The sequence below is a fragment of the Lissotriton vulgaris genome, chromosome 6 (genome assembly GCF_964263255.1).
Source record: "Lissotriton vulgaris chromosome 6, aLisVul1.2, whole genome shotgun sequence".
Classification (NCBI taxonomy): domain Eukaryota; kingdom Metazoa; phylum Chordata; class Amphibia; order Caudata; family Salamandridae; genus Lissotriton; species Lissotriton vulgaris.
This window is the reverse complement of record NC_141694.1, coordinates 1,593,267,361-1,593,292,553: the sequence shown is the minus strand read 5'-3', so window position 1 is coordinate 1,593,292,553 and position 25,193 is coordinate 1,593,267,361. Positions and strand designations below refer to the sequence as shown.

The 25,193-nt window shown below is 47.8% G+C and overlaps 1 protein-coding gene across 1 annotated transcript in view; it reads left to right on the top strand.

The window, feature by feature from the left end:
* The window catches only part of GTF2A1L (general transcription factor IIA subunit 1 like), an 871,572-nt gene that overhangs the window by 719,995 nt on the left and 126,384 nt on the right, over positions 1-25,193 (top strand). The window contains exon 7 of the mRNA XM_086927762.1: positions 4,854-4,943. Coding sequence (XP_086783888.1) covers positions 4,854-4,943 — 90 coding nt within the window. The remainder of the gene's footprint in view (positions 1-4,853; positions 4,944-25,193) is intronic.

Here is a 25,193-nt window from a genome sequence, read left to right as displayed (position 1 = left end):
AACGCAGCATAAGGTGAAAACTTGTTCGAGAAAGCAATACAAGTGAAAGAACGTTACGGACTCTAAGCGAGTCCCCGTAATGACTCGGTGAGACATGTGCATGCTGAAAAATAACGTATCCCAAGAAAACTATTCTAAAACTCACCGATGTGTGCGGGTATAACGTGATAATCAAGAAGTTCAAACAGATTCCAATGCGTGCAGAACGCTGTGGTGAGCGCTCAATATCGCTGAACAAACGAGTGAGACTTGCAGATTAGTGAGCATAGAAATTGGACTTTGTTAGAGGAAGTCGAATGTGTTTTCGACGAGCTAGCAACAGCGTGAACGGACATGGGACAAACCAAAGAGTAATGGAAATAAACAATCGGACTAATACAGGTACAAACAGGGGAATATGTACAATACGCCACTTCAAGGCTCAAACATGATAAACCAAGCCAAAATAAGTTAACTAGGGAAACAAATGGCGATAAACAAAGAAAACAAACGTACTTAAGCACTTAACATTCTAAAGACACATATCATAGGAAAAGTAATGGTAAGTTAGGAGAAAACGGAGAGAAAGAAGAATAAATGTATGAAATGGCCAGGTGTGCTAGAATGAGAAGAAAAGTTTATATGTCCACATCTGTTAAGTGAAGAAAAATGGAAAAATGGTAACATGCGAGTGAAGTAAGAGAAGAAAAAGAAATCTAAAGTGAAAACAAAGAAGAGATGGAAAAGAACCTTAAAAAGGAAACCGGATATAAGGAGAAAAGTGGGTAAGCTGCCATGGAGAGAACAGAAAGATTAATCAAAACAGATACATTATAAACAAGCACTGGTGTTGACAATAGGTTTCGCATTTGGAAAGTTGGAGCTATTGGTTTTATAAATGACATTTTATATTTATATATCGTTATTGGCATTGTCAATAACAATATATAAATATAAAATGTCATTTTCAAAACCAATAGCTCCAACTTTCCAAATGCGAAACCTATTGGCAACGCAAGTGCTTGTTTTTTAAGTAGCCGGGTTTCCTGTGAATTAAAGGTTTCCTGCGACCACCCCCTTCCCGGTCGACATGAGCAGCTGGACTCTGTGCCTGTGCCTTGCATGCCTCCTCGCCCCCGTGGAGCCCTCGCAGCTGGCCGCCGAAGGGCTGCTTCAAGGTAGGACTGTAGTTTAAAGTTTGTGAACTGCTTGCAAACATTTAGGCGTGTATTTACCTGCCTGCGGCACGTTAGCTGTTTTCCCTTAGTATGCTTTTAAATCAGTTTGGCCTCTGTTTTTGTTCACACTAAAATTGTATTTTGTTTTAAATAAAAATGTACTTCCAAGTTTAAAAAATCAGTTCGTTAGGTTTTGCACGTGTGTGTCATAAGTGTGGCAAACGAGGAAAACTGTCCCTTTGACTGCTATTGAGGGTAATAAAACAATTATCCGAGTGCAGTGGCCCCCGTCGCAGCTGCCCCTGCGCTACTCCCTCTCTCCCGCCCGGCAGCAGGGTTCACCTTTATTTGTCTCCGCCTGCGTTTGCTTAGGTTTGTTTTAAGGCTAACAATGACAAGGCAGTGTGATTGCGTGGATACCGGTTAGTCGGAAGGGCTTCCTTCAGAAGCAGGGGGTGTGGCAGGCACTGTGTGAAAGGTGTGTGGGAGGCATTGATATGGTCAGTGCATCGTCTCACAGAAGGAAGTTACTGCGCCCCCTCCCCCTCCCCAAGAGTGAGTCGTGCCGCATGAGTGACTGAGGCAGCGTGCACGGTGTCGAGTGACACCCCCTGGGCTCGGTGTCCCCTGTTGCAGACGGCGCGGTAGAAGTTACTGACTCCATGAGATCACCTATTGCAGGGGGGTGCGCCGGGAGTGTCTGGCACTGTGTGAAAGGTGTGGGCATGGCTTGCCATCTAACTTAAAAAAAGTAGAGGTTTCTGGAGAGCAACAGAAGCTGCAGGCACCCCTGTGTGTCTCTTGCCACAGCATCGGGGCACCAATGACCTGGGTCCGTGGCATTGAGTGGCACTAAAATGAGGGTCTATTTGGCTACCAAGTTGGCAGCATTTCCTGCCTCCGTGCAGGGACTCTTCCCTGGCGCAGGCGTTGTTTTGAGTGCCTGCGTGTAGTAGCAGGGGTTGCAACCGTCTCGCTGCGGGGGGGGCTCTGTCTCTTGGTGTAGTTTGTTGGGAGTGAGCGGCACTATCCTGATGCAGGGTTTGTAGTTGGCACTGCGTGGGGGGCATCTTTGTGTAGGGTGTGGTGGAGGGGTTTGGCACGCTTGATGCCGGCCATGTGGCATGAAGAACATGGGTTATCCTTGTTACAGCGATGTGGCAGGCGTGACTGCAGTTGGATGGGTGCTGGGTGCCCGGAAGGCACGTTGTAGCGCTGTCTGTAGGTGTAGGATCAAGCAGCCGTCATTACGTTGAATGCAAAAGAAGCGGCTGAAGCAGGTGTGCGGCTTGTCTTCTACAAGGCGTGGCATTGCCTTGAGGCAGGCTCTGCGGTATGCACTGTGGGGCGCATTCTTTAGTTGCAGAGTTCCGGGGTAGTAGTGTCAGCCATTGTTGTTATGTATGGCGTGGGATCGGTCTCTGTGTAGCGTGCGGTAGTAGCAGAACGCCTTATCTTAATGTAGGGTGGGTGGTAGGTACCTGTGAGGGTCTGTCCGTGTTGTGGTCGAGGGCGCCAACAGTAACTTGTAAAGCGGGCAACGCATGTGGGCAGATGCTTGGATCTAAAGCGCTAGGAATAACTGTCCTGTGCGCTGGTGAGGCGGCTCCCTACGTGCGTGCCTTTGCTAGGCGTGTGTGACGTGATTAGGGACGTGAAGTTTGTTTTCCTCTTGGGAGATGCGCGTGCTTGTGTGGTCACGTGACCCGCTTTTGTGGTCACGTGACTCACATGCACTGTGGAAAAACCGCAGTGGTTTCACGAGTCGAATCGAGCACTTGAATTTTCGCCTATTACATTCGCAAGCGAATGATAATAGGCGAAACCTAAAAACTACTATACTCCAGCCTTTCATTGAGTCCTTTAGGATGTAAGAAATACATTTTGTGAAACCAGAACAGTTCTCTTTGTAAAAGAAATTTCTTTGGGTCAATGCCCGTTGGTTTTTTTACAACTTCAAGAATTTGAAAACGAATTTGGCTGGGGTTGTGGTTTTGCTGAATGTAATGAGCTGCTAAACTGGATTTCAGATTCTTGGTACGAATATTACTGCGATGTTCAGTAAGTTTAGTTTTTATCTTGCGCTCAATTTTTCCCACATATGGGAGGCCACAAAGACATTTCAGAAGGTAAACTACATTAGTGGTATCACAGGTTGCGTTGACTTTAAGACGAATAGACGTGCCTTGAGAGGGTGCAGTGCAGTGTTCCCATGACTGATTCTATGGCAGTTAGAACAATTATGGCATGGAATCGTGCCCTTGTAGATCATGGGTTCATCTTGTGAAGATTTCAACATTTGTTGAAGGTTCTTGGATCAACGCAACCTAGTCTAAGTTTCTGGAGGCTGATTCTGGGGGTTCTGTCGCGCCATATGAACTTGTTTAGCATTAGGTCAATTTTTTTTTGGAAATAGTCTGTGAAAGCTAGGAGGAGCTTTCCAGCTAGATAGTTAACTATGGGAGTGATCATCATCTTCACAGTGTCTACTCTGCCCCACCAGGTGATGAACTTGGGCAAACAGGTATCTAGGAGACCTTTTATCTTTTCTAGAGTGGTTTTCTAGTTCTGTTCCAGGGTCGATCTTAGCGTCCTGCAGAAGTGGAAGCCTAGGCATTTGATAGAACTAGGTTCCCAAGCTAGTCCGGAGGAGCCCAATACTTCTCTAGTAACTCTCAAAGAAAAAATACGAATTCAACAGAATTCTGAGCGAACGGGCAGGTCTGTGGATCAGGAAATACAAACAAATCAACCTATGCGAGACTAACAAAGCGGGCAAATTGCTTGCATCATACCTCAAATTCAAGCAAAGAAAACAAAGTATTTCAACAATCACAGATACAAACAACAAGTCACACACCTGGAATAATGAAATCATACACACATTCATGGAATTCTAGAAAGAACTCTACAAAAAAGATGACAACCTAGAACATGAGGGATGCTTAGCCCCTGGCTACCTATGGAATAAAAACCTAAAAAAAATATGCATAAACTTTCCTGAAAAGCTGTGATGTAAAGACACTCCTGATGCAGTGACTCCTGATGAACACCTGCAATGTTTTGACTCCTGATGTACTTACTTGCAATGTGATGACCTGCAACACAACATACAGCAGTTTTTATGAAATTGTACATTAATTGTTGGCCTAAGTACATTTGGTTCAAACAAATCCCACACAAATTGACGGGTTACTCACAGTGTCATGAGCACAGCTTGCAGTGCTAGTGGGATCAGTACCTCAGTCTTCCAAGCAGTTTGTCAGTATCATCTGGATATCGGAATCAGTTGGATCTCTTGTAATGACCCTTAGTTGAATATTGAGAGTGCTTGGTAAACACTTCACTTTGACAATGAGGCATGGTACATCCAACTGATGACCGCATTGTAAATGGGAAAAGGTCAAAATGCAAACTTAACTTTTCCTGGGGAAAGTCATCATGTAACCTAAGTGAATTTGTAAAGTACATAATTAGCAGCGTTCGAATGTCTGTTATTCGAGTGAAATAATTTTTCAGAGTGGGATTTATTTCAAATTTAAGAGTTCCTTAGACTAGCCTTGGATTGTTTTAAGGTACAAATGCATACTCTGACTGTATGGTAGTTGCCTATAATGTTATCATTTTGAGTTTCACTAATGTATGAGATTGTGTTTGCTTTTTATTTACTGTTTCTATATGAATTTTATCTTTTAGGATCCTTTGAACTCTGGAGATGATGTTAGTGAGCAAGAAGTACCTGACATGTTCGATACCGACAATGTTATCGTATGTCAGTATGACAAGGTATGTTATGGATATTTTTAAGCAAGACATGTTGCACTGTTACTGGTCATAAAAGTCTGCATATCACAATGAAATCTAATGTTCTCTTTTGGTGTGCCTTTAGAAAGAGTTGCTATGTAGCACAGGAAGCATTATGATCATATACTACTTGGTTGTATTTTCCTGCACCATAACCTTTCACATTGTTTAAAACCCATCTGAAATTGGGCTCAGAAGTAGCAGATTTTGACATTACAAAACTAGAGCATATTATATCTAAAAGAAACAGGTCAGTGTTAGATTCCTTACCTTAAAATATCCCCAGGCGTCCGACTGGATCCAGAAAGTTTTGCGTAGCAGTACCCTTGCACGTCAGTAGGCGTCGTCCGCGGCTCTGCGTCCGTCGTCCGCATTGTTGGCGCTGTGATGACGTCGTCGGAGTACTTAGACGCTGCCCTCGCGCGCTGATGTTAGTTCTTTTTTCTGCGCCGGCAAGCGCAGATCCGGAAAAAGTAGTACTTTAGTCACTTTTTGACTAAACTTTTTTCGATCCTTTTTGATCTCTCTTCGAGTCTTTGCGACTCTCGGTGCCGGAAGGGATGCCCGGGTTCAAGCCCTGTACCGATTGCCACCGACTGATATCGGTTACCGATCCCCACCGCCGGTTCCTCTATTGCCTTGGAGCCGACCACGACATAGTCTGCCCGCCTAGCCTTCGACATGACGTCGGCAGGCTCTCCGGAGCCTCTACTGCCATTTAATGAGGCTCTCACAGACGTCATGTAGGTCACCTGGTCCAGGACCGCTACAGTTTCTCTTGTAGATGGGAACGTCGCCAGGCGCCACTGCCCAGCTCCGGGCGGCCCTAGTTATCTGTCCACCCACCCCACCCCCGAGAGCCTGGTCATCCAGGCCTCTACTTCACAGTCCGCATTCCCGACTGCACCTCCAGATCAGGAATCCAAAAGGTATGAACAGTTTGGCAAGAAACTGTTCTCCTCCCTCAGTTTGGGGTTGCGGTCAGTCAACACCGCTTGCGTTTTGGGTCATTACACCCACTCACGGTGGGATACGGTTGCAGCCGTGCTGCCGGAGTGCCTGGAGGGGGCCCGGGTAAAGCTCGCTCAAGCACTTGCGGAGGGACGAGACGCAGCGAGGTATTCCATTCGATGTGGGCTGGATACCACAGACTCGCTGGGCAGGGCGTAGTCTGCGACGGTGGCGGTTCTCCGCCACGCCTGGCTGTGATCCGCCAACTTCTCCGCTGATGCCCAGAACACCCTCATAGACATGCCGTTTGATGGTAGCCACCTCTTTGGTGGCAAGACAGATCATGTGCTTGAATGCTTCAAGGACTCCAGGGCTATGGCCAAGTCCTTGGGCCTGTCAGGCCAGCGTCAGCCATCTTCTGTCTTTCGCTCCTTTTGTGGCCAAGGAAGGGGCGCCCCTTCACGTCCTGCCAGCCACGGGCCGTAGTCTAACATCCAGCGCGGCGGTGGACGTGGTAACCGCTGTGGGGGTGCCAGGGGACAACGGCGAGGCCAATCCACATACACCTCCGCATCATCTGCCTTAGAGCCCTCTTAGGCTGAGCTTTCAGGCCCATTTGACACCAGTGGGGGGCAGGGTACGCCATCACCTCCTCCACTGGCGGGACATCACTTCGGACAGGTGGGTGCTGCAAATTGTCCGAAGGGGCTACTCCCTCCCCTTCGAGGCGACCCCTCCAGCCATGCCACCGCAGTACCACAGCGTGTCGGGGGATCACTTGCAACTTCTGCAAGAGGAAGTATCGGCCCTCTTGGCCAAGGGGGCCATTGAGCGCGTTCTTGGGCCAGAAGTAGGGTGTGGTTGCTATTCCCACTACTTTCTGGTTCCCAAGAAGGTCAAAGGGGGCCTACGCCCTAACTTGGACCTGCGGAACGTCAACGGCTTCCTCTGGAAGGAGAAGTTCAAGATGCTGACTTTGGATCAGGTCTTAGCTGCCCTGGACCCAGGAGACTGGATGGTAGTTGGACTTGCAGGACGCTTATTTCCACATACCTGTCCTGCCGGCCCACCAGCGTTACCTGCGGTTCACGGTAGGCCACGAGCACTTTCAGTTCACTGTGCTCCCCTTTGGCCTTACCAGCGCCCCACAGGTGTTCACGAAAGTGATGGCAGTGGTCGCAGCTCATCTGCGCAGATTAGGGGTGTCAGTCTTCCCCCTATCTCAACGACTGGTTGTTGAAGGCGGGCTCGCCCCAGACAGTCGTAAGCCACCTCCAGACTATGGCCGACCTCCTGCACTTGCTGGGGTTTTCTATCAATGTGCTGAAGTCACACCTGTGTCCCTCTCAAAAGCTCCGCTTCATCGGAGCGGTTCTGGATTTGGCGCAGTTTCGGGTTTATCCTCCCGAACAGCGGGTTCGGGATATTCAGGCTCTGATACCTATCTTTCAGCCTTTATCCCGGGTCTCGGTCAGGTTGACGCTGCGGCTTCTGGGGCTGATGGCCTCCTGCATCCTGCATCCTTCTGGTGCATCACGCCAGGTGGTCGGATGTGGGCTCTGCAGTGGGACCTGAAGCTTCAGTGGGCCCTGCATCAGGGCAACCTGTCCGACCATGTCCTGATCGCGGAGGGCACTGCAAGACAGTTGCAGTGGTGGCTCACAGACCGCGATTGGGTCAGTGGCAGATCCCTCTCCCTAACCCAACCGGAGCACGTAGTTGTGAAGGATGCGTCCCTCCTGGGCTGGGGGGCCACATGGGAGAGGCGGAGATCAGAGGCCTCTGGTCTCCGGCGGAGTCCCGGTTCCACATCAATCTTCGGGAGCTGCGGGCGATCCGGCTTGCACTGAAGTCATTCCTTCCCTCTGTCTGGGGAAGTGTGGTGCAGGTGTTCACGGACGACACCACCACTATGTGGTACTGCAACAAACAGGGCGGAGTGGGGTCATGGACCCTTTGCCAGGAGGCTCTGTGCCTCTTGCAATGGCTGGAACACCAGGGCGTCACCCTGGTGGTTCAACACCTGGCAGGTTCCCGTCAGTGCATGATGGATCACGAATGGCATCTGAACTCGGACATGGCGCAAGGTCTCTTTCGGCAGTGGGGAGAGCCTTGGTTAGATCTATTCTCCACAGAAGAGAACACGCAATGTCATCAGTTCTGCGCGTTGGAATTTCCAAGGCGGCACTCCTTCGGCGACGGAGTGGAGTTGCGGTCTGTTGTACGCCTTTCCACCTATACCACCTATACCACTTCTGCCCAAAGTGCTGAAGAAAATCAGGCGCGACCGGGCCCAAGTCATCCTTATGGCCCCGGACTGGGCACGAAGATACTGGTATCCCGAGCTACTCAGCATGTCAGTCGATCCCCCGATTCGTCTGCCTCTTCAGGAGGACCTTCTGTCGCAGCAGCAGGGGACGGTCCTCCACCCGAACCTGTCCAGCCTCCACCTCCATGCGTGGAGATTGAGCGGCGGCAGTTAAGGCCATTTGACTTGCCTCCTGAAGTCTGTGATGTCATTCTGGCAGCCAGGCGTCTCTCCACAAAAACGGTATACGCCTGCAGGTGGAACAGATTTGAGGCATGGTGCACAGCAAAGGCTGTGGGTCTCCTTTTTGCCCCTCTTTCAGAGGTTCTCTTCTTTCTTCTTTCACTTGCCCAGCAGGGCTCTGCTCTGGGCACTATCAAAGGCTACCTCTCTGCCATTTCAGCCTTCTTAAGGCTTCCTGATCAGCCTTCTCTTTTCAAGTCCCCTGTTGTAAATAGAGTCTTGCAGGGCATCACTCACATGTTTCCTCCTGTTCCTTTCCTGATGCCTCAGTGGGACTTCAACCTTGTTCTAACTTATTTGTTGTGCGCTCCCTTTGAGCCACTTCACAATTGTCCTCTCCGTCTCTTACTCTTAAGACTGCATTCCTGGTTGCCATCACCTCTGCCAGGAGGGTGAGTGAGCTCCAGGCTCTTTCTTCTAAGCCTCCTTTCCTTTCTGTCCATCCGGACAAAGTTGTCTTAAAAAAACGTCCCTCTTTCCTGCCCAAGGTTGTTCCAGCCTTTCACATCGGGCAATCCATCACCATGCCCACCTTCTTTCCACCTCCGCATCCCTCAAAAGAGGAAGAGGCTCCACCGTCTGGACCCAAAACGTGCGCTCTCATTTTATTTGGACCGCACACGCCAGTTCCGGGTGGACAACGCACCATTTCTGGATGGGTCATTTTGTGGAATAAAGCCTGTTATTCTCTGGCTAAGACGGAGCCTCCGATGGGGCTGCGTGCCCACTCCACTCGGGCCACGAAGGCTACTACTGCCCTGGGTCGGGGAGTCCCCTTGCAGGACATCTGTCAGGCAGCTACGTGGGCCTCACTGCACACGTTCTCTAGACACTACTGCCTGGACAGCCAAGTCCGAAGAGATGGCTTCTTTGGCCGTTCCGTGCTCCAGGACTTTCTGGTGTGATCTTGGTTTGCAGACCCACCACCGGGGTTGGTATTGCTGGGGTATCTATTCTAAGGTAAGGAATCTAACACTAACCTGTTTCTTTCAGATGCACAAGTTACTTACCTTCGGTAACCATATATCTGTAAGAAACAGTAGTTGGTGTTAGATTCCTTACCGCCCTACCCATCCTCCCCATTCTACGAACCAATATCTAGGGTTAAGGTCATTCCTTTGAGGGCCCTAGTTTCATGGCACCAGTGTCGGTTTTTATCATGGCTCTGCGTTTCTGGTGTGGAAAAGCTATGTATAAGACCTGACATCAGCGCGCGAGGGCGACGTCTAAGTACTCCAACGTCATCAACGTGCCAACGACGACAGACGTGGAGCCGAGGACGACGCCTACCGACGCGCAAGGGTACTGCTACGCAAAACTCTCCGGATCCAGTCTGACACCTGGGCATATTCTAAGGTAAGGAATCTAACACTAACTACTGTTTCTTACAGATATATTGTTACAGAAGGTAAGTAACTTGTGCTTTAGAACCATAAACTTCACAGTAGAGGTTCCGGAGAAGATTACACTCTAAAGATATAAATGGATGTATACATCTATAATATTTAAAACTTAAATGAATATGACTTTTCAATGATTAGCTTTTGATTAATTTTTTATACTTTTTCATTTATTGTTTCATTTTTATAAATAAATATGTTTTTACTGAATATATTTACTCATATTGCAACACAAAAAGATGATGGACTGAATATTGAACATTGTCAAACATTCACCGCAAGTCACAGATTTGGGTTAAATCAATCGTTATTTTTGCTCACCATGCTACCCCAGTTTGGACCCATCCATTTGCAAATCAGTCTTGACCCTGCTCCCCATGGGAACAGTCAGGCTTGGACTGTCAGGCCATGTCCTCCCTAGATCGGAAAACAAGCATCCTGGGCCTGGTTTCGGGGTATCGCCCCTGCTAGCTTGAATCCAGTGGCATAGTGAGCACAGAACAGACGTCTGGGCATACCCATCCCACTTGGGGTGACTATTGCAACACAAAAAGATGATGGACGGAATGCTGAACATTGTCAAACATTCACCACCCATCACAGATCCAAGTTAAATTCATTGTTTTTTTGCTCACCATGCCACACCAGTTTGTACCCAGCAACATGCAAATCAGCCTTGACCCTTGTCCTCCAGTGAACAGGCCAGCCAAAACTGCCAGGCCATGTCCTCTCTGGACCGGAAAACAGCCATTCTGGGACAAGTCTCTGGGTATCAATCCTCATCAGCCAGTCTAGCTTGAATCCAGTGGCATAGTAAGCACGGGACCCATGTCTGGGCATACACTTCCCTCTTAGGTTGACTATTGCAACACAAAAAGATGATGGACGGAATGCTGAACAATGTCAAACATTCACCCCAGTCACAGATCTGGGTTAAATCCATTGTGTTTTTTTGTTCATTATGCTACACCAGTTGTGACCCAGCCATATGCTAATCATCCTTAGCCCTGCTCCCCATGGGAACAGTCCTGCCAAAACTGCCTGGCCAGGTCCATCCTGGACCAGAAAACAAGCATTATGGGACCAGTTTCGGGTTATCACAGCTCATCAGCCTGGCTAGCTTGAATCCAGTGGAATAGTGATACCGGATCCCACGTCCTAGCATACCCTTCCTACTTACAGCGATTATTGCAACACAAAAAGGTGATGGACGGAATGCTGATCATTGTCAAGCATTCACCCCCAGTCTCAGATCTGAGTTAAATCCATCGTTTTTTTGCTCACTATGCCGACCTAGTTTAGGCCCAGCCATATTCAAATCAGTCTTGACCCTGCTCCCTAGGGGACCAATCCAGCCAGTCCTTCCTGGACCGGAAAACAAGCATCATGGGACAAAATTTGGGGTATCACCTCTCATCAACCAGGCTAGCTTGAATCCAGTGGCATAGTGAGTACGGGACACCCCGCCATGGCATACCCTTTTTAATTAGCCTATATAATGACGGTTATTGATTCATAAAATGAATTTTGAGCAGTTTCTGGATTGAAGCAGCATGACTTGGCTTGACTGTGGAGGCCCAGCAAAAGGGAATTCGAGTTTAGACCTGGAACAACAGAAAAGGATGTGTCTTCATAGGTCCAGGTATGAGTTTATGGGAACAAATGAAAGGAAATTGATCTCTGATCTCAAGGCTCCGATTGATCTGTCCCACTGAATTTGTCTGCCATAAAATCTAGTACTGCCTGGTACCAACCTTTGTATAATTACCATGGCTTTGAAAAGAATTTGACTGCTCACAAGGAACTAATAAAGATGCTACGCTATTTTAACTTGATTTGTAGAGTACCTGCTTACCTCCACTGGGGCATCCTGGCTTAACAGAAAATAATCTAACTGAAAATGGAGCATGGATGGGGCAGAAGTGAGTTTAGCACGATAAAAACAACCAGGTTTTACGATTTTTGAATATGTTCTCTCTGTAATGGAGACTATCAAGTCTATGCTTTTTGCATAGGAAACTATGTCGAAGCCAAAGGAGATTTGATGTACTTCCTGCATTGTATTGACTCCTGACATACTTCCCTTTAATGTAATGACCTGGAGCTGGCGAGCGTGGGGGAGGGGGGTGGGGTTATGAAGATGTTGAGGATAAGGTGGACTGAGGAATTGCTCAAGGAATCCAACAAGCATCCAGCTGGTAAGAGGAGAGTGCATCACATTTACGATCTAATAGGCAGAAAAGATTTGAATCATTGCAAGGCGTTGAGACAGATTTCAAACTGGTTCATGTGTTTAAGTAAGATATCATGCGAGAACATGTCACATTTGAGTATTGTGACAGGATGTGTTCCTAGATTCTGCCGATATCAACCATAGCAGTTAATTGTGCCGCCTTGGTAATATGGGCGGCTCTAAAACTGGATTGAGAGTAATCAAGAAGATTATGCAAGTCTAAATAGATAGTAAGCTGTATGTTGGCAGCTCTTCCAGCAGCTTACCAGGAAAAGGTAGCAGCGATATCGGTCTATAGTTTGCAAGTGTCATAGGATCAGCAGAGGAAGTTTTCGACAAAGAGAGAACGTTGGTGCGTTTCCATACATCTGGTAAATTAGAAGTGGTGAGTGAAATTAGAGGACTGCTAAGTACTCAGGCAGTAAGAAAAGATAAAGTAAGCGCAGGGGATATCCAGAGATCCAGATATGACAGTGGGCATAGTAGTGCAAAGAGTATCCGTATTTACAAGGGGAATTTTGGCTAAAGTGTTACGTTGTAAGATGGCAGAATGTGGGTCTGTGAAGGGTAGACTGCCAATCAATAGTTTAGTAAAAAAATTGGAAAAAATAGAGCATATTTTCTTTTGACAAAATCTAGAGAGAGCATTACAGATATCCTGAGATGCAGGAATCAATTGAGAACAGGTAGTCAGTTGGACGAAATACTTGATAATGCTGATTGTTTCATGGGCTAAATTAGGGCTGCAGTGGATGCAATTGACCAGGAAATCCTGGCCAGCTCTGCAAATCTCCCTGTGGTAATTATTAAGAGCAGCTTTGTGTGTAGTCTCATCTGGTTCGAGATGTAAGTGTCTACAAACTCATTCCAAGTATTTGCAGTGGCACTTGAATTTCTCTTAAGGCACCATTGCACCGTTTAGTGGAAATAGTTGAGTGTACATAGGACACCCCTTATATAGGGGCAGTGGAGTTAAGGGCATTAGTAATGCAATGACTAAAACCGGTGGCAGCTGTAGAGGTTAAGTTTGTTGTTTGGCGGAAAGTTATTGAGTACTACTCAACTTGTCTTTAGATATCAGTTTCTGGATCTGGGTTTGATCTTGGGTGACTAGGAGGGGAGCTATGAGGCAAGACAGAGAGGTATAGAAAAGGAAATAAGAAAGTGATCAGTCCACACTATCTGTACTGAGATATCAGTCTAAAGCATCATATTGTTTGTAAAAATAGATTTGACTATCTGCTCAACTTGGTGAGTGGACAGGTGACCATTTGGGAGTGTTGACTGTTTTAAGGTTATCAAGTAGTAGTATTGTATCATTATATTTATTGTTAAAGGTATCTTCTAGTTAGTAATTAAAATCGCCTATTAATAGGAAATGTTGATATTTAGTTATAAGAGGGACCAGTATTATCCGAAAGCTTGTGGCTTAAGTCTGTTAGAGGGCGTATAGATCAGGGTGCCATGCAAAGTGATACAAGGGTGGGTTCGAGACCAAAAATCAAGAGCTCAAGCTGATCAGAACAGTGAGACATAAGGATGTTTCCCCTTATCTTGGAACTAAAGAATATTGTGATTCTGCCAATTTTAGATGTTGTAGGTATTTTATAGCCAGGGGTGGTGCCTTCAGCTATTTCAGTGTTGGAGGCTACGTTTAGCCAGGTTCCAGAAATCAAACAAAGGTCTGGAGACTTGGAGTGGAATAGGTCCCAAACTTACATTTTGTGTTTGGGGATGGTACAAGTTTAAAGTGCCGCTCATTACTTGGATCTTTGCCTGCCTAAGAGGATCCGTATCAGGACGTCTGTTACCTGCGTGCTCCCTGAGGCAGTGTCTGCTGGTGGGAGCGCTTCCGCGATCGGCGGTCAGTCAACTCGCTCCCAGCGTGACACCGCCCAGGTGGAGGACTTTGGCGAGGGATACCGCCCAAGGAGCCTACCGGGGGACTGCGAGGCCCAGCAATCACCATTCCTCGCAGCTGGTGCCTCTTCCCCCGGCGGCCACGCCCCCTAACTCCACGTACTATAGCGATACAAGCCCTTCCGCTTTCCAGGGCCACAAAAAACAGGGGGTAACAACATAAAAAAAAACACTCCCTATAAAGACAGCAAACGCAAACCTCAACCTACCAAATCCCCAAAAGAAGACACTCCAGATAGCAATTCCCACTGTACCCACCACTAACAATACACCGAATCTAGCCATTACACCAAACCCATCTATCACACCGACCATACCTAATATCCCAACAAATACTCGCTCACAGACAAATCCACATTCATTAACTACACCCGCCCCAAATGTGGCTACTACCAATACTGAGGAGCTGGGGATTGAGACAATGTAGGCCTGCTTTTCTCAGACTCCAAATGTTGGAAACTGAAAATGTTTGTTATTTTGTGCTCAACTTTCTAAAATGTATTATGAAGCACAGGAAAAACCTATAATACCCATAATAATTATATCTTGATCTGATTTCTGATGAAATGATCTTAAATAATTCCTTCATGTTCAATTAGTCTTATTTATGAATTTTACTGAAACTATGTGTTTTTTTACTTTTCAACAGTCTTACTCATGTAAAAACGTAATGTGTATTATTAATGTCTCTTTTATGGTTTTTCCTTTGTGAATAAGCCAAATAAAGAAGTTTATTATTATTATAAGTTTAAAGATGGGATTTTGTCTTGATAAAGAGATCATAACACTTATTTTGCTTTTGTGAAAATGACACTTAGTAGGGAAAACTGATGTAGAAGTAGTGTTACCCAGGGAGCGTGTGTGGTAAGCAGGAAGAGTGGAATTCTCTGCATCTAAAGGAACCTTCAGTAAAGGTTGCAGCATCCAGGGCAGCAGGCAAATTAAAATTGTGGAGAAGGAAAGACGACTAAGAGGCTAATACCTTATTAAATTCTCCTCAAGGGGCCGATGTCCTGACACACAACACAGTCTTGCTGCAGACGGGATTGCCCGCTAAGCATCTGTACTGTAGGCACCATTTTTGTAAGGAAGTTAACTTTTCTTTATCTCTATTTGAAAGTGTGAAGTTCCCAGAGCACACACAGAAATTTTGATATCATTATGGCTGGTCACTCTGTAGCCTCACAGTTTTTTTGTTTATTTAATGAGTGCAGCATTACAATTTGGCCCCTTAGTGTAAGCTTGTTGTTTACAAAGATGGAGACTTAATGTCAACATGTGATAGAGCTGACTTATTATGTGCCGTGTTAATCTGAAAGAGACTTATAGCCACAGATTCCTTACCTTAGAATTATCCCCAGACATCAGACTAGATCTGAAAATCTTTAAATTTGGCTCTGCGTGTCGTAGTGGTCTATGCCGGAAGTGATGTGCTCAGTGCCTATATAGGTGCCATCCCAGCATGCTGACATCAGTTTTATTCTTTCCGCGCAGATTCGGAGAGAGCTACCCCCATTAATTTTTTGACTGACCTTTTTTGACTTTTTGTTTGAGGATCTCCTACTGGTGTGGCCGGTTGCCAGCTAGGAAGGCCTGCTTCAAGCCCTGTGGCACCTGTCACCGGCAGATGTCAGTGACGGACCCACACCGCGTTTGCCTCTGGTGCCACCACAATGAAAAGACTTGTCAAATGCCATGCCATGCATCCCATGGCCTTGAGGGAGTGCTTCCTCCAAGCTCCTTGCTGCTCGATGTGCCATGCTATGGCAGTCTCGATCCCAGTCAAGAGGAAGGTCGTGAAGCTCAAGATCCTCATCCTACTCAAAGAAGAAAAGCGAGAAAGTCGAATAAGTCTTTGACTTTGCCCAATCTGTTGATGTCATTCTACGAGATGAGGGAGCGTCATCATTCAAAGCCTGGCTTTGCGGTTGAGCCTGTGCCTGTGCTGGCTGTGTGCCTCCCTGAGTTTCCTGCAGCTAGAGAGACCCCAGCCCAGCTCAGTGAGTTCGATGCGGCCATGCACCTCATCTCATATTGGGGTGGCCCATTCCTGCTGTTGCGCTTTCCGGCCCCACAGGTTTGGTGGGACCCCTAATTGTTCTTCCCTGGCAGTTCCACTCCCCAGAACCAGTCAGGCCCCTTGGATTCCACAGATGGATCCAGAGCGGTGCTGGTCGTACTACTTTGACCTTCTCCTGGGCCTGTCTTGATGCTCACACTCCCGGCGTCATCCATCGGCACTTGTCCGCTCTCATCTCCAACTCTCACAAGGAGCCGGAGGGCTGTCGTCCGACGCCGACGGGAGCCATGCCTTCAAGGCTGGAGCCCTAGCCCCATTCCTATTGGCTGGGACTCTGGGAGGAGTGGAAGGGAATATTGGATCCTGCAGAATACCAGCCCCTAGACCCTAAGGTGCTGGTTTGAGGATTTGGCCGATGACAGCGGATTGAACACCTCTCCAGATACTGTCATGGTCTCTCCTACCCTGACTACAAAGAAGGGAGCCTCTTTTGCTGTGGTGGTGAGAAGAGTGGCCGAGGTCCTCTACCTTAGCTTACCCTGCCCGACGGCACAACGAAAAGACACTGGACAGCCTCGCAGCCCACAAAGACGCCATCCGCAAACACCATCACCTCATCAGGTCTACCGACAGGACCTCCTACAAAGACCACCTCGACAACAATGCACACAACAGCAAGGAGCTCTTCAACATCGTAAAGGAACTCTCCAACACCAGCTCCAACACCAACGACATCCCGCCGTCACAAGCCCTGTGCGATTCCCTCGCCACCTTCCTCCACCGCAGGATCGCTGACATCCACAACAGCTTCAACACCCAGACAGCCCCAACAGACATCGACACTCCAGACTCAGCGCACACCATCGACCGCGACCACCTGCCAGCCTGGGCCAACATGAACATCGATGACACCATCAAGACCATGAGCACAATCCACTCCGGCTCCTCGTCAGACCCATTCGCTCACCACATCTTCAACAAAGCCAGCAGCTCCATCGCACACCACCTGGGCAACATCATCAATCTCTCCTTCGAGACCGCGACCTTCCCAGAAAGCTGGAAAAACGCTGATATCAACGCCCTACTCAAAAAACCCAAGGCGGACCCAAGAGACCTCAAGAACTTTCGGCCCATCTCCCTTCTTCCGTTCCCAGCCAAGGTCATCAAGAAGATCGTCAACAGACAGCTAACCCGATACCTCGAAGAAAATAGCATCCTGGACCCATCCCAGTCAATGTGCCAAAGCAATCACAGCGACAAGACGGTCCTCATCGCTGCCACAGACGACTTCAGGACCCTGCTGGACAACGGTGAGACCGCGGCCCTCATCCTCCTGAATCTCTCCGCCGCCTTTGACACTGTCTGCCACCGCACACTATGCACACGCCTCCAGGACGCAGGGATCCAAGACAAGGCCCTAGAATGGACCACCTCCTACCTCCCCGGCAGAACCCCGTTCGTCCGCCTTCCGCCATTCCTATCCGAAGCCTCCAAGATCATCTGCGGCGTACCCCAGGGATCATCCGTCAGCCCAACACTGTTCAACATCTACATGGCCCGCTTGCACAAGTCGCACGACAGCACGATCTCAACATAATCTCCTAGGCAGACAACAATCAACTGATCCTCACCAAGCGCCAAATCCAACCTCCACGAAGGAATGAAGGCTGTCACCGACTGGATGAAGATCACCCGACTGAAGCTGAACACGGACATGCTGGAGGTCCTCACCCTCGGCTCCAACCCTTCAGCCTGGGACGACTCCTGGTGGCCCACAGCACTGGGGGCAGCCCCGACACCCACCGACCACGCACGCAACCTGCGAGTCATCCTCGACTCAACACTCTCCATGACCAAGCAAATCAACGCAGTCTCCTCCTCCTGCTACAACACCCTCCGCATGCTCCGTAAGATTTACAGGTGGATCCCGACAGATACAAGAATAAGTCACCCAGGCCCTCTTCAGTAGCAGACTTGACTATGGAAACGCCCTCAACGCGGAAGCCCCGGCCAAGCTCATCAAATGACTGCAACGCATTCAAAACGCTTCTGCACGCCTGATCCTCAATGTACTACGCCAAAGCCACATCGCCCCCCACCTGAGAAACCTACACTGGCTCCCCCTCAACAAGAGGATTTCCTTGCAGCTCCTCATCCACGCACACCAGGCAGTCCACAAGATGGGCCCAGCCTACCTCAACAGACAACTTTTCTTCTACATCCCCAACCACCAGCTCCGCTCTGCTGACCTCGCCCTCGCCACCGTCCCTCGCATCTGAAGAACAACCACCGGTGGCAGATCCTTCTCCCACCTCGCCACCAAGACCTGTAACACCCTCCCACTGAGCCTATGACAGACCCAAGTCCGGCTGACCTTCAGGAGGCTACTCAAGACCCGGCTGTTCAACCAGTAGCGCCCCCATGCCCCACTTTCCCCCAGCTCCTTGAGACCCTCACAGGTAGGAGGTGCGCTCTACAAGTTCTTGATTGACCCTTAGTGGCAGTCTTAACTAATGTTTTGACAGAGGTGCTACAGCTGGGGTGACTCCAGTGGAACTGCTTATCCATTTAAGGAAGCCCTCACTTATGTCCTGCTTGGGACTTGAGTCATACCCTGCATGTGAGCGCCAATGAACAGGACATACAATACATTACCCCGGAGAGCTTGGTGGTCTAAGCTTCCATCTCCCGTGTAAATCTTGGCGCATTCCCTACCACTCCACCGGATAGGGAATCCAAGAGGCTGGATACTCTAGCTTGGCACTGCGGCCCGTGAACACTGTGTGCCTTTTGGGCCCTTCCTCCAACGCAATGTGGAATTCCGTGGTGCAGATGCTGCTCATGGTTTCGGATGAGACCTGGCCACATTTTTCCTTGCTGTTGCAGAAGGGAAAGATGCTGCCAAGTTCATGATCCTATGTGGGCAGGACAGAACTGACTTGCTGGGTAGAGTGGGTTCATTGTTGTTGACCTTACAGTGGGTTGGGCAGCCAGAGGTCAGGGCAGACCACCCACCCCTATTCCCTGGAAATGCATACTCCGAACCCCTTTAGTTTGTCCTCTTACCATCATGGGAACCCAGTGGGAGGCAGGAAACTCCATCATCTGCCCACTTTAGTTCAATATCAGGATTTTTCTTGTTGTCCAAAGGGGCTACTCCCTCCCCTTTTTGACCTCCCCTCCACCCATGCCACCCATTGGCAGCAAGCTGACGAAGGACTCGTTCCCTGTTCCATAGGAAAGTGAAGGCTTTCTTGTCAAGGGGAGCCATAGAGAGGATGCTGGTGTCGGAAGTAGGTCATGGTTGTTATTCAGGCTACTTTCTGGTGCCCAAGAAGGATGGAATCCTACGTCCTCACTAGACCTGCACCCTTGCAATTTCTTTCTCAAGAAGAAGTTCAAAATGCTCATGCTCTGGACACTTACCTATTAGTGAAGAGGCTATCGACCGCACAGCGCACTTTTGGCATCGGCGTGTGAGGCTCCCAGCAGACGACTCGCCGCACCCGCTTCGCGGGTGCCGCTTCGCTGGTGGGCCCCCGTCCCAGCAACTTTGTGCGTGCTCAAGAGACGACCTCAGCGGAAAGGCGGTAAGGGGCGTGAGGTACCAGCGGGGCTGCGAGTGTGCAGGGACTTCAATTCCCAGAAGTCCCTGCGAGACCACGGAAGAGCTTCCGGTCCGCTCTCCCTGCTGGCCCGTCCCCCACCCAAACAGCCACCTACTTAACACCAACTCACTCCCGCAGCGCGGGACAGAGCCCGGGCTAAGACTGGGCAAAGACAGGGCCGTTTGAGGCCGTTAGAGTACGGAAGAGTCCGGTCCGGCCCACCACCCTAACAGCTACATCTCGGCCTCTTCAATACAGGTATCTACAAACAATCTGATTCCCTCTACATTCGGTCAATCCATCACCGTCCCCAGGTGTACAATCTTTGCAAAATGAACACGAGATCCACCAGGCAGATGAAGAAATCAAAAAAGAATGGCATAGGCGACCAATTATTAGGTCCAATGGATGACTTCCTGGCCAAAGCTAATACTTTTATAGATCAGAGCATAAGCTTAATCGAGGGCAGAGTTTCTACAGAACTGGCAATTGCGCGTCGTTCATCAATGGGATTACTTGCAACAGCAAAAACCCCGGAAGTAAACCCAGCCCCAACGCAAATGGAGGTGATGACAAACAGACTTAGTCTACCTAACAACGTCGATTTGTCAGCATCTCAAATATCCGTATCCCTCTCAGAAACTGATCTTGAGAACACCCCCGATATCTTTCCCGACCCCACACCCGAAGAAACGAGACAAATGAGAGGCAAGCGGGAGGGGGCCGTAAAAAAACGGAATACTAAAAGCACATCGGCTCATACTACAAAAACCACAACACCCAAGCATCCAATATTGCCTACTGACGAAAATGTCCCAGTTGTAACCAATCACTCTGTTCCCTCAACTAATAACGTGGTAACAATTCATCATGTTCCGCGTGATCCCTGTGATTTTTTAATGCCAGATTCACTAACTTCAGAAAATATAGGAAGACAACGAGAAACAGCAAAATTAATTACTGAGATAGCGTTTCTTTTAAACTCCCACATACGCCCTCTAGAAACTAGACTTAGTAACATAGAGAGGCAGCTAATAAAAATCAGTGGCTCCTTAAAATTCAAATCCCCACAACCTCTTACCAAGCCCATTGTAAACCTAGAACACACACACACTGCTCCTAAGAAAACTGCAGCAGTACCTCCCCCACAGTCTAAAAAACAAACCACATTGATCCTTCCGACAAACCCTACCATTTCTAAGAAGTCGACCCCCATGCCACTGGTTATCCCTTCTCAAGCTAGTTCCCAAACATTATCTACTGCAAACTCTACTTCCACAAAAACTCCTGCTCCCAAAACACCTGCTCCTAAAACACCCGCATTAACAAACCCTAAACTACCTCAAACAAAAAATGCCCCGAGACCGACAAGTGAACAAGTGCCCACTTTTAATTTACCACCTGAGGCCACCCCATACGTGGTAGTTATGACGGGGGTCCCCGAACTTATAGGTGAAGGGACTGAACCAAACTGGTCACTAAAGAACAAGGTCCAGTTTTGGTTGAATACTAATCGTCCCGTCCCGCCACATTGGAAAAGTAAAATTGCCTCAGTATCCAGGACCTCGTGGGTAGGTTATAGGAAAAAAACAATTCGAGGAGACTGTATAGTCATCACGTTTGAGGATCCCAACATAGCCGACTATATATGCTCTTGGGAACGTAACAACTCCTCCGGGGGCATTGTCACAAGACCCCTGTCTTACTTCTACCCGAAAAGGTTCAATAACAACAACTATCAACGTAATTTTGACAACATGTGGAGGAAGCCAATCCCGCAACCATGGGAGCTTGAACCTGCCGCCCCCAATCCTGTAACGCGACTTACCGAACCTATTAACTCTCGGTACCCATCTAATCCGAATTATCAGCAGAGAGAAGTCCCATGGCAGATCGTGGGCCCTCAAAATAGATTTGGCAACTGGGAGCAATGGGAGAGACCACCTTACCAACCTTTCGGTCCCAACTACGAAGGCACCAGTAATGGGCAATACTGGCTGGGATTCCCGACCACGAACAGGTTCAGTGGCCTGGAAATGGTCGATTGACAAACACCTAAATCACCGGAGCCCCCATCAACCGCAATAGCACGCTCACACCCAATCCCAGTGCCTACCCAATTTACACCACACAACCACAATGCCGCACAGCAGCACGAACTCACCCAGCTTTCCATGATTTTCTGGAACGTTGCTGGACTCCGTAACAAGATTGAGGATGGTTCGGCAGCAGTCTTCTTGAACGATTATCAAATCATTTCCATTCAAGGAACATGGGCAATAGCTGCCCTCCATCTAGTGGGATACAGAACTTTTACTTCTCCTGCCCTTCCCAGCACCTCAGGTAGACCTAGGGGGGGTCTGGTAATCTACATGGCCAACACAATTGTAGATATAAAGATCATCAAGACAGACCTCTTTCCGAACTTTCAAATCCTCACGCTCTCTGTAGGGGAAAAAACTTGCTTATCAATAGTAAACACATATAACAACTTGGACCCCGATAAATTTCTGATCATTCTTGACCAAATTCAAGACAAGTTAATAGAACATACCCACTATAAACAGAAAGCGGACACTTCCTATGTAATTTGGGGTGGCGACTTCAATCTGCATCCCTGCCCAAACATTGATGTCTGTGGAATAGTAGACGAGTCAGATATCCCTTTAACTCACTTCACCCACTCAGTAGTGGGGTCTGCTATGAACAAAATACTATCAGACTTGGATCTCCTTATTTTGAACTCTGTTCAACAAACTACCAATAAACTTGAGCCAACATATAGAGGAAGGGGCCATGAGACCACCGTGGACTATATACTAATCACAGAAGCCCTAAAACCGCTAATTGGAACATTTAAAATTTTGGAAAACTGCCTCAGTGACCACTCCGCCCTTAGCCTTAGTCTCCAATTACATCACTCGAATCCTCTGATGGTAACTATAGCCAACACTTTATCACAGAACAGGCTCGAGTTGCACAGGACCAATGGCTTCACAATTAAATGGAATAAAGTGGACCCTAATATTCTTACGAAGAGACTTGTTACTCTCGCCTATAAAAATATTTTGATCTGTCTTGATCCCCAAGCGGAGGCGAATCAAATCTTAGAAAATTTTAATACCATCATAGAATATGTCAAAAACCTGTTAACCAGATCCCATAACCAAAACAAGCTAAAGACCACAGGCTGGTTTAACCGAGATTGTACGAAAGCACAAACCAACTTGAGGAAAGCCCTCGGAGAATCTAATAGAGATCCAACAAAGATCCAAGGCCTCAGAAGGGAATATACAATTGCCAGAAAGACGAGGAAAAAAGAACTAAAAACATCCCTTTGGAAGGCACTACACGAGAGTGCACTCGCGAAGGACTCCCAGGCTTTCTGGAAAATAGTCAAATCCCCTTCATTAACTGATCCCAGTGGACCAAAAATAGACGTGGCCATAGACGAGACCACATGGACGAGTCATTTTTCGAAAATCTTTCAATCTACACCTAATTGCGATTCGTATCAGTCCGCATACAATCCAGTCACCTTCCCTATTTCTCTGGAAGTCGACTCACAAGATTTCGAAAAAGCACTATCCTTAAGTAGGCCTGGAAAAGCTCCCGGTCCCGATGGAGTCCCCGTCGATTTATTCAAATTCCTTCCCGACCTCTGGACCCCAATAATTACGAGAGTTTGCATGGCAACTATGGAACTCGGATTGTTGGACTCATGGTCATCATCAATAATGGTCCCCATTTTCAAGAAGGGGGACAGGCAAGATGTCAAGTGTTATCGCCCAATCTCCCTTCTTGACTCTCTAGGTAAAGTGGTTGGCAGAGTCCTCCTTGGCAAGTTGCAACAGTGGGTAGCGGACGAAAACATTCTCTCTGACCTACAGTTCGGCTTCAGGGAGGGATTTGGAACCATTGACCAAGTATTGAACCTCTCCTTGCTTACATCCAAGTATACTCTCGCAAAAACAGGGACAATTTTCATGACATACGTGGATTTGTCATCCGCATTCGACTGTGTCTCACATTCCAAGCTTTGGCTGCTGTTGAGCAAGATGGGGGTAGACCCCCCTCTTTTGGACTATCTAAGGGAACTCTATAGCGGGGCCACAGCGAGAGTGAGGTTTGGGACAAGAGGAGAACTGACGGCACCGTTTGGGGTAGAGCGGGGAGTAAGGCAGGGCTGCGTTCTCGCCCCCTTTCTATTTTCATTATACACCAACGGTCTCGAAGAGTGTATGTTGAAGGGGGGAAGAGACCTTCCAAAAGCAAAAGATCGCCTGATCCCCGCCCTGCTCTACGCGGATGATGCTGTCATCTTAGCCCGAACCCCAATTGAACTACAGAAACTACTAACCAAGTACGCAGATTTCATGGCTGCCTTGGACCTGCACATAAATGTGAAAAAAACCTTCGTTATGGTGGCAGGTGGCGCAAAAAAACATGCAAAGACCATTTTTCTGAAAGAACAAAAAATCGAAAGAACCTCACAATACCCCTATTTGGGCATCATGATAGATGATGCCCTAAGTTGGAAACCGGCGGTAGAGGCCAGGAGACATCTTTTTAAAAGAGCGATCATGGCACTAGTGAAATTCTCAAACAGACTAGGGAAAAAACCCCAAGTCGAACTGCTTCAAATATACGCTGCAAAGTGCCAATCCATTGCATTATATGGTGCTGGGATCTGGGGGCATATCAACACCAGCCCCATTCAAAAAGAGGAAAACATCTTTACGCGATTCCTCCTATCAATACCACGAGGCACTTCCATCTATGCCTCGCACATAGAATTGGGAATCCCCTTCATTGAAGACCTGATTAAAATCCAACCTCTAATGCTTTGGAGGAGAGTCTGGTTATCCGAAGAAAATAACCTGACAAAAAATATTCTTCGAGATATCATGGAGTTGGACCACGCAAAAAAAATACCCTGGCTCACATATATTAGAAATTTCCTCTATGATCTAGGGATCGAGAAATACTACAACAACCCAGAACTAATGAGGGAAATCTCTAAAAAAGATCTAAAACAAACAGCACTGAGCCACCTGGACTCCCTGAGACTAGTAACGATGGCCACAAAAAAATCCGCCATGCACGCATTTATGATTCAGCAGACCTTGAAAATTCAGCCATATCTCACACTGGAGATTTCCACTTACGAAAAGATGCTCCTAACAAGGTTCAGATTGAACCTATTTTTCAAACTGGTGACCTTCCCTGACAAGAACAACTGGAGCACCCAAATGGTCCTGTGCCCCTGTGACGATCATTCACACCAGTCCACCATCCACACAGTATTTTTCTGTAAGTTCTATCACCCACATCGAAAGACATGGCTTATCCCTTTATTAAAAAAATGGGGCCATAGGCAGTGTCGCCCAGCGATGTTATCACTTCAACTTTTGGATTCTGAATGTACGGTATACCATGTACTAAACTTTTTAAAATGGATCATGAGACATAGAAATAACCTGTAAAACCGTAATTCACTACCTTTCAATCTTCGTAACATTTTAAAATTTAAATGTAAATTGCTTTTT